This window comes from Peromyscus californicus, unplaced genomic scaffold (assembly GCF_007827085.1).
Source record: "Peromyscus californicus insignis strain IS unplaced genomic scaffold, ASM782708v3 Scaffold_15__1_contigs__length_86483966, whole genome shotgun sequence".
NCBI lineage: Eukaryota > Metazoa > Chordata > Mammalia > Rodentia > Cricetidae > Peromyscus > Peromyscus californicus.
Window position 1 is genome coordinate 49,885,128 of NW_026294447.1, and position 19,115 is coordinate 49,904,242.

Genomic DNA, 19,115 nt, shown 5'->3' on the forward strand with positions numbered 1-19,115 from the left:
CACCAAGTGCTAGATTTACAGGTGTGAGCCACCATGTCCAGCAAGAAATGATATGAAGTTGGATAGGAAAACTAAGAAAAATGAACACCTAGGTAAGTTCTTGTAGCGAAAGCAGACATGCATTATCTGTGTCGCAAATGAACATAGGTAAAAAACACATGGCATCAAAGACTAGGGAAGCTGGATGTGGTGGTGCATGCTTCTAATCCCAGCACTCAGGATAAGGTCAGAAGTACCTGCCTAGCAAGTTCAAAGTCTAGCTGGGTTATTACCCGTCTCAATAACAAACAAACAAAAAACAAGACAAAAACAAGTAAGCTGGAGAGATGGCTCAGCAGTTTCCTGTGCTTGCTGCTCTATCTATCATAAGCGCCCTGGTTCAGATCCAAGCATCCAGGTTTGAGAGCTCACAAAGGGATCCAATACCCTCTTTTGGCCTGACACTAGCATATTCACATATACTCACAGACACAGAAAATACACATAAATAAAAATAAGTCTTAAAAACACAACAACATAATGAAGACTAGGAAACAGGCTCAGAATGTAACACAGATGGAAGAGTACTTGCTTAGCATACATGAGACCCCGAGTTCAATCCCTAACACATAGTAAAAATCAGGTATGGTAGGTAGTTTACAACTGTCTTTCCAACACTCAGGAGGTGGAGGAAGGTATCCACTTTTTGGATCATTAATCTGAAAACATCTTCAGCTACATAGGCAAGCTCAGGTTCGGCCTGGGCTACAGGGCACCCTGTTTTAAATAGACTAATGAAAGGCATAGTAAAGATGAGACAATATTAAAGGAGAGCCAAGCAGGATAGATATAAACTGAGCCCAGGCTTACTTTAAATATTAGCCTAATAGAAGATCCTATCTCAGGGTGAGAGCATTCAACCAGAAAAACAAAGGACAAGATACCCAGGGGGTTGTTAGTGGATGCTTTTTTATATACATCAACACACAGACCTCACCTTTTTCTATGAAAAAACTCTATAGGCAATAGCCATATGCTATGAAAACAACTGCTGGACAGAAAACAAAAACTCAACAGAGAGAAGCCATTCCAAAGTAAGTCCTTTTCTTTCCACTACCCAGCTTAACTTTTTTTTTTAATTAAAAACAAAACAAAACAACTTTTTTGAGATAGGTCTACATTGGCCTTGAACTTGTGATTCTCTTACCTCACCTCGGCTGGAATTACAGAAGACTGCACCATTCCTGGCTTTACAAAATCCTTTAGTTTGAGCTTTTCACTGACAGTAGAGAATTTAAGAAATCTATCTGAATTTTATTTAAAATTTTAGGCATTAGTTGAAAGCATTAAAAAACCCAAATGCTCAACATTAACTCCTCATCCTCATAAGACAGACTGTCTCTCCATTCTGACTGCTTCCTTTGTTGTTCAAACATTTTTAAATTGGAAGTCTCAGAACGACCTTGTTTACGCTGTATCTCTGACACATTTTCCCTTTGGCAGTTTCATGTCTTAAGGTCTTTGATCCAATTGGAACTAAACTTTGTACAGGGTGAAAAACAGAAGTCTAGTTTTCACTCCTCAAAATCAATCAATAAATGTACAAATTAACTGAACAAGACAGACAGTTCACAAAAGAACATAGCCAATAAATGGAAAAAAAAATAAAGCTAAACATGCTCTACAACTGAGTGTTAAAAGAAGGAAACTATACAATTTGCAATAACATGGGTGAACCCAGAGAAAGTTAAGCTAAATAAAACAAGCCAAGTACAGGAAGACAAATACCACAGGATCTCCTCTATATGGAGAACCCAGAAAAGATGAGGCTTGGACACGGAGTAGAATTAAGGCTATCAGGAGCTAGGTGTGAGTTGTTTAGGAATGGGGGAATGTTGTTGGTTTGAAGATACAAAGCTGCAGGTGGACAAGAGGAATGGACTCCTTCATGTCTTGAGGTCTAGTGAGGAAAATGATGACTGTAGTTGATAACAATGTGTTTTAAAAGTTGTAAGAGTATTCTCCCCACAAAAATGGTGAGAAAATACAGGTTAATTGGTTTAACTTAGCCATGACATAGTGCACACACTACACTGTGTACCATAACTATGCACAATTTTATTTGTGAGTTAAATAAACGAATAAAAATGTTAAACACCCTTAACCAAGAAAACACAAACCAAAATTACAATATTTTATCTTGTCTCAATCAGAGTGGCCACCATGAAGAAAACAAATGACAGCACATGATGGCAAAGATGTACAGAAACCATTGTTGGTGGGAACATAAATACAGTCACTATGGAAATTAGTACAGAGGTTCTTAAAAAAATAAATAAAATTAAAATTAGAACTACCACATGATGGGAGTTTTAACACTCCTGAATAAACATTTGAAGGAATTTAAGTCAATATACTCCAGATACTTGCATGTCCATGTTTACTACACTATTTAAAATAGCCAAGATAAGGAACCAGCCCAGAAGCACACCATCAACAAGTGGACGGACAAAGCAAATATGGTATATATACACAATGGAGTTCTCCTCAGTTGTCAAGAATGAAATGTCATTTGCAGGAAAATGGATGGAACTAGATATCATTATGTTAAACAGAACAAGGCCAGACAGAGAAGTATGCTTCTTCTTATGCAGAGAATTTAGATTTAAGCAGGACATGAAAGTAGAATAGAGTCTTTATGGGGTGAAGGGTTTTTTGTTTTGTTTTGTTTTGTTTTTTCAAGACAGAGTTTCATTTGACAAATTCAGAGACAATAATTCCATTATCTGTCCTATTTTGGTTAAGTCCAAAATGTACCTGATTCACGTTCTATCCTAACTTGTATTACTAACATAACTATTTTATAATGTCTTTCAAATTTATACTTACACCTCTTTAGTGAGTTTCTTTTCTAAAAATGTCTAGTCCATTAACATGACAGATTCAGACAAAAAACTTCATTATATATATTAACAATGTCCAGTCCAGTAATATTTGATAAACTCAGACAAAAAATTTCATTACTTATCCTATGTAAAACAAGTAGTTCCTTTTTGAAAGTAGATTCAATATTTGACCTTTTTACCTTATCATATCCATATTCCTTTTTTCATAATAGATTCAATAATCCACCTTTTGTCATTTTTATATCTTCCCCTTTTTCTTTTTAGAGTAGATTCAATGATCTACCCATTTATCCTATTATTTCTTTATCTTAGAGTAAATTCAATGATCTACCTCATATCTATATTCTTTTTTCTTTTTCTTTTTTTTTCAGACAAAAACTCTGAATCTAATTTCCTTGTTCAACTTTTTTCCTGACCATCAACAATTAACAACTAGTATCTAACTATCATAAACAATGACAATATCCATAACTCATTAAACAACCAAAAACCTCCCATCCCACCTCTTGGGAATGTGGGCGTCGTTTTCCATGACTTTAAAGCCACACTGGAAACAGCCAGGCATGGTGACTCATGCCTTTAATCCCAGGAAGTGATGGCAGAAAGCAGAAAGGTATATAAGGTATGAAAACCAGGAACTAGGCTGGTTAAGCTTTTAGGTTTTTGAGCAGCACAGTTCAGCTGAGAGGCATCCAGTCTAAGGAAACAGGATCAGCTGAGGAATTGGCAAGGTGAGGTGGCTGTGGCTTGTTCTGCTTCTCTGATCTTCCAGCATTCACCCCCCCAAAAAAGACAGAGTTTCTCTGTATAGCCTTGGCTGTCCTTGACTCAGAGATGTATGTGCCTGCCTCCGCCTCCCAGAGTGTTGGGATTAAAGGCGTGCACCATCATGCCAAGCCAGACTGCTCTTCTTGTAACTGTTTGCAGCTCAGGTGACAACTCCATTCTTCCTTTTTTGCTCAGGTCAAAACCTGAGTCACGAGTCGCCCTTGGCTCCCTCCCTGCCTTCTGCCCCATGTCAGATCATCTGCAGACTGTGCTATCCTTGCCCCCAGGATCCACTGAGCTTAGCTTGTCTCTTACTGCCCCGAGTCTCTCAAGTGGGTAACTCCCTTTTGCCCCAGTTTATCCTCAGCACAGGAGCTGCTATAGTTTGGATAAGTGTATCCTAGAAGAAGGAGATCTTAAGGGGGAAACAAAAGTTAGGTAATAGAAAAGAAGAAAGATAAACTACATGTTTTCTTTCATAGACAGACTCTAGACTTCAAACGTGAAGAAAATGGGGACCAGGGGAAAAGACAAGGGACAGTAATGGGTGTATGAACAATGCATAACAATGTTATTTGTATTTAAATATCATTATGAAACCCATTATTATTAAAGTGTGTTGTTTCTCTATTCTTAAAATTACCTGACAGATTTTCTCCCAAATTTCATCGCATCCAGCTTTTTCTTGAAAGCTAAGGGCCAAGTCATAATTTTCTGCTTCAGACCATACAATCAGAGTGTCCTTTGGGGTTAAAAAAAAAAAAAAAAAAAAAAGTCTGAATGACTACATTTGTTATCACAAACTCATTAAGGTATATAGCAAATGAACAGAGCAACAAGGCAACAGGAATTGAGAACAACATTTTTTACATTTCCAACGTTGCTCCTGGTAATTATCAGTACTTTGATACACTTCTTTCTGGCCAAATCTACACAAGTGAAACAATATTTTAAAAATAGAAGTTTGGTCAATATATGAAAAACAATGTAAAATGCATACATAATACCTATATTCTAAAAAGAAAATACAAGTCATTGTACCAAGACCATCTTCACACATTACATTTTTAAAAAAAGGTTTATGTGTATTTTTTCTCTGCATGTATGTCTGTGCACATGTGTGCAACACCTATGGAGGTCAGAAGAGGGCACTGAATCTATTGGAGCTGGAGTTACAGATGGTTATGAGTTGCCATATAGATGCTGGGAATCAAACTCGGGTCCTTTGGAAGAGCAGCCACTGCTCTTAACTGCCGAGCCTTCTTTCCAGCCACCACTGTATTTTATAGTCTCATTAAAATGTCTAACAAAGAAGTTTAAATAATAGATTAACAAACAAAATCCATCTCTCCCCTCAGCTGGCAACAGCTGTTCTTTACCTGTGGCTTATTTAGCCTCTGAAATTATTGGCTAAATCAGGCATGAATGAGCCATGCTTCTAATCCAACACTTAGGAGGCTGAGGTAGGATGACTGCCTTGAGTTTGAAGCTAGCCTGAGTGGCTCTAGCTGCTAGGCTCAACGTAAAGGAGGAGCACTCAATGTGGGTTCTTAAGGATACTAAGTGGTAATTCTGTCAGAGCACCAGCAAGGAGCACTGACCAGTTTCTAGAGCTAAGCTGGAGATCTTGGACCTCTCTTGCCCTTGGAGCAAGAGTCTACCAGATACATTTCCATATAGAAAGGCTTGAGCAGTAGGCTCCCTCTACCTAGCCCCTGGGAAGTATTCTTCAGGAGCCCAGCCTCTCCTGTGTCTCCCATGCAGCACCAAGAGTGTCTGGCTCTTATTAGCTAAAGCCTGGACTCAGAAATCCTATATTCTTGGCCAGCCTCTACCCAGAGGCTGATTTCTTCCCAGGGATCCACAGAGCTCCCCTAAACCCTAGAAGCCCTCAAGGCTTAGATCTGGAAGGACTGGAAACAAGTGAGTACTTGAGCTTGGTAATTTCTGCCTCCTGCATGCAGTTGCCCCAACCTGCTGGAGGTAGACATTTGCAAGTCTCACTAAGCCCACAGTCCCTATGTCCCCAGATCCTCCTGCTCAGGTACATTTCTGCAAGTTTCCAGTCTAAAGGTGGGACTGGGGCTAATGGGTGTATTTCCTTCAGTGGTTGCTACCTTTCAACTCTCTAACCTACTTGCCCTTTCCAACACTTTTCAATGTAAAAATTCATGTTGTTTATGTTTGAAACAGGATCTTACCTACCCAGGCTTGCCTGCCTCAGCCTCCTGAGTACTGTGTTAGAGGTATGTACCACCAGCATATTTATTCTATGCCCCACGGTAGTTATGTTTGTCTGTTTTGTTTTTCTTTGTCAAGGCCCTAAACTTTATAGCTAAGGCTTCTGATACTCTTATCTCCCCCACCCCCAAAAATGCTGGAATCATAGGCACGTGCTACCACACCCAGCCCTACCAATACTATCGTCTGTCTAGTTTTACTTTAATACTCAATGATAATATAAATTTTCTCATACTTGTACCTTCAGGGCAATAAAGCAATTTCTTTATTTCAAGAGCTTTGTGGAGCACATTTTATTTGTGTATGCAAAATGGTAATAACAGTATATACTATATGAAGAATTTATGTTTAGGTATTTTTATTTACATGCTAGAAGGAAGAGTAGATTCAGATCAGCACTCTAAGACCCTACACTGAGGCTATATAAGAAATCAGACTCCCATCTATAAAATGCTGTTTTAGAGGACATTCTAACATTCTATCTGCAGAAGCACAAAAGGAACTTCAACCATTTGGCTGTGTTAGTACTAGATTATTAAAGCAATGGTCACTTCTTCCTTCAGGTAAAAACAAAGAAACGGCTACTTTAATTTTAGAGAGCCATGTGTTGCTAGAATATCTGGAATATAAACTCGACTTAAGATAGCTTTTTTAGGCCGGGCGGTGGTGGCGCACGCCTTTAATCCCAGTACTCGGGAGGCAGAGCCAGGTGGATCTCTGTGAGTTCGAGGCCAGCCTGGACTACCAAGTGAGTCCCAGGAAAGGCGCAAAGCTACACAGAGAAACCCTGTCTCGAAAAACCAAAAAAAAAAAAAAAGATAGCTTTTTTAATTTTTGATTTAAAATTGTGGTTGAGAACTGAGGAGATAGGGTAAATGGGTAAAAGTGCTTAATTTGCAAGCCTGACAATGTCCCCAGAACCCAAGGTAGAAAAAGCAAACTGACTCCGGAGGAATCCAGTTTAGATCCCAGCAGTGCTGTCAGGCATCTCACAAACACCCGTTAACTCCAAGGGATCCAACACTATCTTCTGGCTCTACAGGTACCTGTACACATGCAAATGCAAACACACACACACACACACACACACACACACACACACACACACAAAATAGTGGCTGACAGTATAGTTGAGTGAGTACATGCTTGTCAGACTGCGAGAGGCATGGAATTCTTTCATTAGCATAAAAAAAACCCTAGAGAGATGGCTCAGTGGTTGAGAACACTTGCTGCTCTTGCAGAAGACCAGAGTTCAGTTCCCAGCACACACATGGCAGCTCACAACTACTCCTAACTCCAAGTTCAGGGGAACTGATACACTCTTCTGACTGATACCCAACTCCTAAGGGCACCAAGTCATGCATGTGGTGCACAGACATACATATAGGTAAAATCCTCATACACATAAAACAAAAACCACCTTTTATCCATATACAGACTGGCAGAAACTGTGTTTCAGAAATTAGACTGGGCATGCAAAATGGCTCAGGATGTAAAGATGGCTGCCATCAAGCTTGACAACCCAAGTCTGAGGCCCAGAATCCACATTGTGGAGAGAATCAACTCCCTCAAATTGTTCTCTGACCTCCACAGGTCACAAACAAACACAATGTAATAAAATATTTTTTTAGCAATCAGACTGGCAAAATGTTACAATCTGTTCTGATTTTCTTATTGTAAGGAATCCAATGGTAAACTTATTTAATCACCAAACTAAATAGATAATGCATAATACACAACAGCTTCACTTCTTTTTTACCTGTTGCTTCTGGTATGCAGTGTTAGGATTTATTTTGGACTCTAGAAGAAGAGAACCTATAAAACAGGAAAAAAAACCTGTTATTACAAAACAGAAAAATTAGATTTCCTTTATATACATATGCTTATTTTCTCAGTCAGTTGGATGTATACCTTCAGTTAAGGAACAAATTTTTAAGAAATGTAACTTAGGGCTAGCCAGATGATGGCTCAGCAGGTAAATTTGTTCTCTCCAAGAGCCTGATGACTTGCCTTTGGTCCAGGAACCCACTGTGGAAGAGAACCAATCCCAAAGGCTATCCGCTGACTTCTACATGCCCACTTTGGCACATACAGCTATTTCACATACACAAACAAAACAATGAACAAAAAAACTGTAAATATAATAACTTGTAGCTTAAGAAACATGCTTACTGTTTTGGGTGTTTTATTTTTGGTGGTAGTAAAGGTCTGAAGATGTAACCAACCATCTTATTAAATAAGAAACAGAGCTGATTCAGATAAGAAAGCCAAGAGGTCAGAGCTAAGAGCCTTACCCTTCCTGCTTCAGCGATCCTCTTCAGCCAAGAGAGCTCTCCCAAAAGGACCTACTTCCTGTGTGTTTGTCTTTATATAGTCTTTCTGTTCTGCCTTCTCATTGGTTGTAAACCCAAACACATGACTGCCTCATCACTGCTTGTCTGTAGAGACTTCAGGTCTTCTATGGTTGGTATTGAGATTAAAGGCGTTGTGTCTCCAATGCTGGCTGTATCCTTGAACACACAGAGATCTACCTAGCTCTGTCTACCAAGTGCTGGGATTAAAGGCGTGCGCCACCACCGCCCAGCTTTTGCTATGGCTCTAATAGCTCTGACCCCCGGGCAACTTTATTTATTAACATACAATGAAAATCACATTTCAGTACAAATAAAATACCACCATAAAGGTCAGTCCAAGTCTCAAACATGCTATGCAAGTATAGATAGAACTGTACCTCCCAGCCAAATATACTTTTGGTTTGTTTGTTTTTACAAGACAGATAGGATAATATGAAGAGTGAAGACTGAGAAGCAATAAAAATCTAACAATTTGGCTGGGTGTGGTAGTACACACCTTTAATCCCAGCGCTCAGGAGGTGATGGTAGGAGGCCAACCTGGTCTATAGAATGAGTTTCTAGGACAGCCAGGGTGCTACACAGAGAAACCTTGTCTGAACCCCCCCCCCCAAAAAACCCCTCCCAACCTAACAATTTATTAGAGACCACAAGGCAGCAAAACCAGCAGCGTGAAGCCAGATATTATAAAATTACATTAACTGTAAATATTTATGGAACCATGTTAATGTGGTACATGTATATAATGGATAACAAGCAAACCATTTCCATTTCTAACTAAAAATATTTTTGATAATGTACATATTTACATAGTACAATGGTATTTCAATAAAAATAACATGTACTGATCTTAAGCAGGTTAACAGACATTTCTATCCCATTATTTTGTTTGGAGTCTCTGAAATCCTCAGATAACCTGGGATTAATAATGTCCCATATGCTGTGTGTCTTACAAGAACACTTTTAAATAAGCAAATAAGGCTCTCAATACAATATGACCAATGTCAAGACAAAGAATGTTTCTTTTCCGTGATGGAAAGAGTTCACATCAAGAATAAGTAACTACACAAGCAAAACTTAAAACACACGAAACAGAGATCGGTTTACATGTCACCGTCAGAAGCCTCAATTTTCTTCTATTTTCCTGTCCTTTGTTTTTCTGTTTTTTTTTTAAAGATTTATTTATTATGTATACAATGTTCTGTATGTCTGCAGGCCAGAAGAGGGCACCAGATCTCATTACAGATGGTTGTGAGCCACCATGTGGTTGCTGGGAATTGAACTCAGGACCTCCGGAAGAGCAGTCAGTGCTCTTAACCTCTGAGCCATCTCTCCAGCCCTTTTCTGTTGTTTTAAGACAGTGTTCTTACTATGTAACACAAACAGACATTAAAATTATTATTCTCCTACCTTAGTCTCTTGAATAGCTCAGATTATAAGCATGCATCATTATGCTCATCCACTATTTCTACTTCCTCTGTCCTCTATACATTTTAAGAATGAAATCTGGGGGCTGGAGAGATGGCTCAATGGTTAAGAGCACTGGCTGCTCTTCCAGAGGTCCTGAGTTCAATTCCCAGCAACCACATAGTGACTCACAACCACCTATAATGGGATCTGATGCCCTCTTCTGGAATGCAGGCATACATGCAGACAGAGTACTCATGTTTAAATATATATATATATATATATTTGGGCTGGAGAGATGGCTCAGCGGTTAAGAGCACTGGCTGCTCTTCCAGAGGACCCAGGTTCAATTCCCAGCACTCAAGGCAATCCCAGTTACAGGGAACCTGGCACCCGCACACAGACATACATGCAAGCAAAACACCAATGCACATAAACTAAAAATAAAGTTATTAAAAAAAGAATGAAATTCTACCTATCCTCTCATCAATCAGTTCTAGTTTATCTGGAGACAGAATAACTAAAAACAAGTTTTGGATTAAGAAAAAAAAACTTTCAATGTAGCATGAATCTTAGAGAGTCTTATTAATAAGACCAAACCTGAGGCCAGTTATTGGAGTGAACACTGGAAGATCAGAGAGACAGAACAAGCCACAGCTAATCTCACCTGGCCAACTTCTCAGCTGATCTTGTTTCCTCAGACTGGAAGCCTCTGGGTCCTCATATCCAAATGGCTCTCAGCTGAACTGTGCTGATCAAAAGCCTGAAAGCCTAACCAGCCAAATGCTTCTAGTTTCTGGTCCTCACGCCTTATATACCTTTCTGCTTCCTACCATCACTCCCTGGGATTAAAGGCTCACTTCTTGGGATTAAAGGCGTGTGTCACCATGCCTGGCTGTTTCCAATGTGGCCTTGAGCTCACAGAGATCCATACCTCCCAGAAGGCTAGGATTAAAGGTGTGAGTGCCACCATTTTCTAGCCTTTGTATCTAGTGGCTGTTCTGTCTCTGACCCCAGATAAGTTTATTAGGGTGCACAATATTTTGGGGAACACAATACCACAAGCCAAAGAATAGTAAAGAAATGTACTACTTGTTCCTTCTACAATCAAAGGCCATTACCAGCAGGATGTAACCCAAAGGGTACTCAGAGGAATGAAACCTGGCAGATGGATGTGTTTTACTTTGCAGAATTTGGAAAATTGAAATAAGTATACCATTGATACTTATTCAGGATTTCAATGGGCAACTGCTTTGAGTTCTGAAAAGGCTGATTCTGTAATCACTCATTTGCTAGAAGTTATAACCTTTTTCCTTTTTTCTTTTTATTAAAATAGAAAAGGGGAAATATGGTGATATTTTAATTGTACTGAAATGTGATTTTATTTGTATGTTAATAAATAAAGTTGCCTGGGGGTCAGAGCTAATAGCAAGCCATAGCAGAAACTGGGCGGTGGTGGTGCACGCCTTTAATCCCAGCTCTTGGGAGGCAGAGCTAGGCAGATCTCTGTGTGTTCAAGGATACAAGCCAGCATGGAGACACACGCCTTTAATCTCAAGACCAACCATAGAAGACCTGGAGGTCTGTACAGACAGGCAGTGACGAGGTCGTGTGGTTGGGTTTACAACCAATGAGAAGGCAGAATAGAAAGTCTATAAAAAAAGACAGGAAGTAGCTCTCTTGCTGACGAAGACAGCAGCGGCGGCAGTGAAGGGTAAGGTTTTTAGCTCTTAGCTATTGCTCTGACCTCTTGGGCTTTCATCTTTGCATTGGCTCTGTGTTTCTTATTTAATAAGACAGTTACATCTACATTTCTCTGCAGCTGTCCTTCCTTCTCTCATACAGTACTTTCCTCCCTTTTCATGTTACACTTTACAGTTGCTTCACACACTCCAAATGTGGCTAGACAACTGACAAAGAACCAAAGCTTACTATTTCCAAATTTACTTTGTTCTTATATTAAATGTACTTATTAGTAAGTGTAAGTACATTTCACAACCATTCACTATTTGCTCAGGAGTGCTAAATGATACCAGTCATACACTAGCATTCACCAACTCGTGAAGACTCCACTTAGAACTTCTTATCCTTTCGGAGTTTAAGGTCATTCATTCTCTGTGTGTGAGATGACTCTACTCATACCCACCAAGTCCTATTTCTTTAGTCTTCTCTCCTTTGTATCTCTCCCTACTTCTGGCTTACTGAGGTTCAGATAAGAATGATCACAATTTAGGGGGAAAATGTTTTTTAATCACCTTCCTTTCTTCCATTTTTTTTCAAAATTAATCATAAAAAAACAGAAAAACTATTGAAAAATGAATAGAATGCAGGCAAAGTAACAGAATGTTTCGAACTTTTGAAAATGGTAAAGTCAGAGGGAAAGGACGGAGCTTGGTGGTACTGTGCATTCTCAGCATGTACAGGGCTGAGTTCAACTCCAGTACTGGGAAAACAAACAGACCCTGCCCCAACTCAACTATCTTAGCATTTTTCCAATTTGTTTACCAGAAAAAAAATTGCATTCTATTATTTTCCACTAAAATAATGTTCAGGCCATGTACTTAAAGGTTGAATTTAATGAGGGCATATATGTAATTACATTTAAAATATTTTTATGGGAAAATATAGGGAAGCTAGAGAGATGGCTCAGCAGAGTTTGTGTTGCCCTTCCAAAAGACCTGAGTTCAAATCCCAGCACCCACCTCAAGCAGTTCACAGCCACCTGCAACTCCAGTTCTAGGCCTCTGCCAGTACCTGCACTCATGTGCACATACCATCCCCACATACACATTAAAAATAAATCTTAAAACAAAAACAAAAAAACAATTTAACGAGAATTAAAATCCCCAAACAACCAACCAAAAGCACAACAACCTGGGTATCTTTTTAAAATAAAGTTTATTTTAGGGGCCAAAGATACAGTTTACTGGCAATGCATGCCTAGCAGGTAAGGCTCTAGGTTCAACCCTTAGTACCAGAGAAGTTTTATTTTAGAAGATGCACGACATCTAAAGGCAAAGAAATGACCTAAGAAAAATGCTCTAAAATTAGATTGTGGTAATGGCTACAAAATTGGGGTATCCAAAAAAAATAAACTATGGTTTTATTACATATTTAGGGTTACTGAGTTATTAAACATGTAGAAGTTGCTTTAAAATGTTATAGTGGCCCGGGCATGGTGTTGCATGCTTTTAATCCCAGCACTCAGGAGGCAGAGGCAGGCAGATCTTTGTGAGTTCTAAGCCAGCCTGGGAGTTTGAGGCCAGCTAGGACTGTTACACAGAGAAACTCTGTCTTGGGGTAAAGGGAAAAAAAAAAAAAGTTAAAGCGGATGAACGCTAAGGAGCAGTTAAGGACCCAGGTTCAGTTCCCAGCACCTACATGGCAGTTCACAACCACTTCCAGGGAATCTGACAACCTCTTCTGGCCTCCAAGGGCACTACAAGCACATAGCATGTAAACATATATTCATAAAATAATTTTTAAAAATTACACCCCCAAAAGTGGAAGGTTATTGGATGTATAGAGAGTAACTGTCAAACTTTAGATAAATGTTGTTAGGACATGAAGTAGCTTTTCCTACAGAGAAGAAAGACATATGTATGCCACAATATCACTGACAATTCTGAGATCACAGATGAATGCTAATGGAAAAACAAAGCTACTGAAATCTGTTCTTTCTGTAAAAGAAGAGTGCCTTTCCACTGGACAATGGGATTCTAAATAAATCACATGGTGTGACTGCTAAGCAAACTTCACCAAAAGATAAACTTAAGAAGTTGTGGCAGGACCTGTACTTTCACTCAAGGAAGACCTAAGGGATTTCCTGGATAAGCTCTAATCTCTGTGTTCATACCGTCAACTGTCATCAATCAGGGCATTAAAGAAGTTTGTCAAGTTGGTGTTTATCACCCAAATGGGATGTTCCAAGTCTTAAAAGGAAAACTAATTCATACACTTTAACAAATATGATGTCTTAAAGAATACAGAATATTTCAATCAACTATAAAACATCAGTAGTTGGGATCTGGTGATACACACCCCATAATTCAAGTACTCGGAAGGCCAAGGCAGAAGGATTACTGTGAATGTGTAACCAGCCTAGGCTACATAGTAAACACTTGTTTTAAAAACAAAAAAGGTGTATGAACTTTGATTGGCACTGTTTTAGTAAAACCAATCACTGGTGGTAGCCAACTCTGTAGATTTTTGGTTGGTTGGTTTCTTGAGTTAAGGCCTCATTATGGTGCTCTGGCTTTGAAATTATGTACAATGCAAGCCATCCACAAAGTCCTGATTCTTCTGCCTCAGCCTCCCAAATGCTGGAATTTCAGGTGTGTGTCATCATGCTTTGCTTACAGAAAAATCTATAAACAAGTATTCTGCTGAAGGTATTCTGATTTAATTACGTTTTTTTTTTTTTTTCTGAAAATTTCCCAACTCAAGCAGTTTCAGACATGGTGAACCCATCAATTTTTTTTCTCCAATTTTCTCAAAACTCTTCACTCCATGTCTAAATGTATGAACTACCTACCTACTTACCCACCCCTATCTATCTTTCTTTTATTTAAAAGCCAGGATTTGGAAGATGGCTTAGTCAATAAGTAGTTGCACACAACCATGAAAACCTGAATTCAATTCCAAACACCCATGTAAAAACTCTGGCATAGTAGCACACTTCTGTAATCCCAGCATTGGAAGAGTGGAGACACGAATCCCTGGTGTTTGCTTGCTAGCCAGCACAAGGTCCAAGCTAATGAACGAAGAGATCCTGTCTCAAAAATATTGGCACTTGAGTGTTTGAAAAACTGTTTCTAGCTATTACTAAATGTTCTATATTGAAGATTAGTAATAAACAAAAAGAAAGGGCAGGAGGCACTGCTCAGTGATAAGTGTTGTTAGCTTAGCATGTGCAAGTACCTGGCTGTGATATCCAGCACTGAAGGGGAGGAAAAATAAAGACACATACACCTGACTTGGCAGCTGTTAAAATGAACAAATGCAAAACAGCATGGTAAGACACTGCTAGCCATCTAATCCCTACTAACAATTATTTTTCAGATACCAGGTTCTTTTGCATTTTCTTTCCGATTTTCTCAGTAATGTCACAGAACAGAACAACAGAAAGGGGAAAAAATTGCCCATTCAAAGATGAAGCATTTCACTCTCATTCCCCCAAAGCCTGGGTAAAATAAGAATATTTAGACCAATGGTTCTCAATCTGTGCATCACAACCTCTTTGGCAAACCTTTATCTCCAAAAATATTTACACTGTGATTCATACAATTCATAACAGTAGCAAAATTACAATTACGAAGTAGCAACAAAAATAATTTTATAGTTGGTGGTCACAACATGAGGAACCGTATTAAAGGGCTGCAGCCCTAAGAAGGCTGAGAACCACTGATTTAGAATGTTCTTGGTATCTGAGATGTTAGGGGAAGCACCTTCCCTGAAAGCTATTTCTCCCATATACCTTGGCCTTATCTAAGACACCACTTTAGAAGTCCAGCTCTGGGCCCTGTTGTTGAAGGTGTGGGTGACCCAACCCCGATGTTGGGGGGTGGGGGAAAAAGGCTGTCCTCATTACTCATCTGACATATGGTGGCATGGGTGGAGGAGAGGGCCCTGATGTGTAGGTGTGGGAGAGCCAACTCTGAGGGTATGAATGCAGGAGAACTGGTCCTGTCCCTCTCTCACTGCTACAAGGGGTGGGGGGTGGGGGCACCAGTGCTGGAGAGCTCACCCTGGTGGGGAGAACTGGCAGGCTGACCAACCCTGCATCTGCCCAGGCCCAGAACCAGGGTTATGACTTGGTCCACCCCATCTATGATCTGCTGGAGTATGTGAAGGGGCCTGACCCGACCCAAAGCTGCAGGATCTCCACAACACAGGGCAACAACAGAATATCCAAGAAGAGTCCCAGTGAGGGCCCAGCATCAATAGTGTATTAGCAACTAGAGGGCTCAAACCAGACTCTTTGCAATTAACACTTGCAAGTAAAGATATATGGACAAAAGGGTTTACTGCGTGACTCAATGTGTCACACTGAGCTTCCATGAGATTTTTACTATTTTCCTTTTTTTTCCTCTTAAATTTTGTTTTTATTGGGGGGAGGGTTGCAGGGGTGGAGGGCGGATGCAAAGTGATGGGGAAATGAATGGGATCAAGATGCATGATGTGAAAGACACACAGAAAAGAAGTCCAGCTCTGATCTCCAATGCCTTATTCCTCAGCTAGTACATAGGTTAAACTTGGGAAACAGTTCTTCAGTGTTGGGGTTAAACAAAATAAAGTCCTGTATTTACAGTTTATTTATGCCATTCTATCTAATTGGTTGGGTCTGCCATCTAATGGTTTTTACAGGGTCAAGTTATGAACACTTGTCCAGCCTACTGAATCCCAGCACTGAGACAGTGGCAGGTGGATCTACAGAGTTTTAGGACAGCTAAAGCTACACAGGGAAACCCTGTCCCAAAAGAAAAGAAAAGAAAAAAAGAGCAAGCTCCAATTATGCAGTGTTAATGTCAGTTAGCTACAGAACCTAAACAGTAATTCTATCATAATGTATGGGTGTAGAGGCTGACATAAGAGTTCAATTTTAGGTGAGAGGCATTTGCTAGTACAACAGGAAAAAAGTAAATGTGATTCTGAGACTGGAGAGATGGCTCAGTGTTTAAGACAGTTGTCACTCCTATAGAGGACTGGGGCTGAGTGGTAGCTAACAACCATCTGTAACTCCAGTTCCAGGGGATCTGACACCCTCTTCTAGCTTCCACAGGCACCAGGCATGCACATGGTACACTTAAATCCATATTGGCAAAACATCCATACATCTAAAATAATGATAATAAAATCATTATAATGATCCTTAGCAAGAGACTTCAGTAACATTAAGAAGAGGTAGAGAAGGCTTCATCAAAAGCAACACATGCTTCTGGAAAAAGTAACTTAATAAATGCAGTAAACACTTAGGTTCCCCACTCCAACTCATGAAAAAAAACACATCTAGGGCCAGGCATGGTAGCACATGTCTTTAATGACAGTATTTGGGAGGCAGAGGCAACTGGATCTCTGGTCTACATAGTGAGTTCCAGGACAGGCAGAGCTACATAATACAGCGACCCTATCTCAAAATGGAAAACAATCTAACCATTATTTTGTTAATGCATAATATCAAACTTTTTTTTTTTTTTTTTTTGGTTTTTTCGAGACAGGGTTTCTCTGTGTAGCTTTGTGCCTCTCCTGGAACTCACTTGGTAGCCCAGGCTGGCCTCGAACTCACAGAGATCCGCCTGGCTCTGCCTCCCGAGTGCTGGGATTAAAGGCGTGCGCCACCACCGCCCACCCAACATTTTTTTTTTTTTTTGAGACAGGGTTTCTGTGTGGTTTTGGAGCCTGTCCTGGAACTCACTCTGTAGACCAGGCTGGCCTTGAACTCACAGAGATCCACCTGTCTCTGCCTCCTGAGTGCTGGGATTAAAGACATGCACCATCACTACCTGGCCAAACATTATTATTATTTTTTTTTTTTTGGTTTTTCGAGACAGGGTTTCTCTGTGTAGCTTTGCGCCTTTCCTGGAACTCGCTTTGGAGACCAGGCTGGCCTCGAACTCACAGAGATCCGCCTGGCTCTGCCTCCCGAGTGCTGGGATTAAAGGCGTGCGCCACCACCGCCCGGCCCAAACATTATTTTTAAGTGAATAAATATCCAAGTCTCAGTTTTAGTTTCCAATATGGTAAATATTAATGGATAAAACCTAAATAAATTGTATGGGATACTCAAAGCAAGAACAATGGTATTCTAAGTAAAATCTCAAGAAATGCCAACAAAAGAGAATAGTGAGGTTTTTTTTTTTTTAAAATATTTATTTGCTATGTATACAGTATTCCTTCTGCATGCCTGCACTCCAGAAGAAGGCACCAGATCTCATTATAGATGGTGAGCCACCATGTGGTTGCTGGGAAATGAACTCAGGACCTCTGGAAGAACAGTCAGTGCGCTTAACCTCTGAGCCATCTCTCCAGCCCCAATAGTGAGTTTTTGAGAGTTGTAGCTGAAAGTTTTTCTGGTCCCACCTGGCTTCCGCTGCCCCATAGCCACTCAAATCTAAATGAACACACAGAAGCTTATATTAATTACGAACTGTACGGCCTACTGGCACAGGCTTCTCACTAGCTAGATCTTACATCTTAAATTAACCCATTTCTATAAATCTATATTTTGCCATATGGCTTGTGGCTTACCTGTATCTTTACATCTTGCTTCTCTTGGCAGCAGCTGGCAGCGTCTCCTCTGCTCTGCCTTTCTCCTTCCTCCTCTCCAATTAGAATATCCCACCTAACCCTATTCTGCCTCACCATTGGCCAAACAGCTTTATTTATCAACCAATCAGAGGAACACATATTCACAGCATACAAAATAACATCACCTATCAGAGAGTTTTGTATAACCTGACACAGATAACCAAAATATACTAATATACCAATAATGGATAACCACCAGGTCAACATGGTTGTTCCTATAAAATAAAACAGGAAGGGTCTTCTTGTGATTTGTTGTCATGCCCCACTTCGATGGGTTGGGAATAAAGGTGAGAGTCACGAACTAGTATTATTCAGGAAGATATCATATAAAGTCTCAGAGAACTCTAAACTAATGGGCACACACACAATTAAAAAGTTTTGTACTGTTTTGTTTTTCTCTTAAGGTCCAGCAAGTTCCAAGCCTGACAATCTGAGTTAAGATCTCTAGGACCGAGCCAGGGCGGTGATGACACACGCCTTTAATCCCAGCACTCGGGAGGCAGAGCCAGGCCGATCTTTGTGAGTTCAAGGCCAGCCTGGTCTACAGAGTGAGTCCCAGGACAGCCAGGACTGTTTCACAGAGAAACAATGTCTCGAAAAAAACCAACCAACCAACCAAACAAACAAAAACAAACAAACAAACAAAAAAACCCAAACAAACAAAAAAGATCTCTAGGACCTACCTACATAATGGAAGAACTGACTCCTATGGGTTGCCCAATCTCTTCCTGAGACTATGTGAGCACACACAGACACACAATAAATAAAATGCAAAAAAAAAAAAAAAAAAAAAAAAAACCCCAACAATGACAACAAAACATTTTTTTTTAAATCTAGGAAAAACAGGCAAGAGATACTAAAAAACCTACATAAGGATAAGTAAGGATAAGATCTAAGACTGTTTGGCTCTAAAGTTCATGGTTTGAACCACTGTGCTTTATACTGTCTCTTCAGTGCTATTTTCTCCACTTTTGTTCAGTGTTTTTATAGCAGAGGTTTGATAATAGAATTTAAGAAAATCTTTCAAGCCCAGTCTGGTGACAACAGGCTACTTGGAGGCTAAGGCAGAAAGAGGGCAAATTCAAGGCCTACATGGGCAAGTGAGAGAAACTCATTTCAAAATATAGAGTCAAAAGAATGGCGGAGAGATGACTCA

The 19,115-nt window shown here is 39.9% G+C and overlaps 1 protein-coding gene across 4 annotated transcripts in view; it reads right to left on the reverse strand.

Moving 5' to 3' along the window:
* The window catches only part of Ppp4r3a (protein phosphatase 4 regulatory subunit 3A), a 51,891-nt gene that overhangs the window by 22,720 nt on the left and 10,056 nt on the right, over positions 1-19,115 (reverse strand). For all 4 annotated transcript variants that reach the window (XM_052738795.1, XM_052738794.1, XM_052738793.1 and 1 more), the window contains exons 2-3: positions 7,654-7,709; positions 4,297-4,395 (exon numbers count right to left, since the gene is read on the reverse strand). In XM_052738795.1, coding sequence (XP_052594755.1) covers positions 4,297-4,395; positions 7,654-7,709 — 155 coding nt within the window. The remainder of the gene's footprint in view (positions 1-4,296; positions 4,396-7,653; positions 7,710-19,115) is intronic.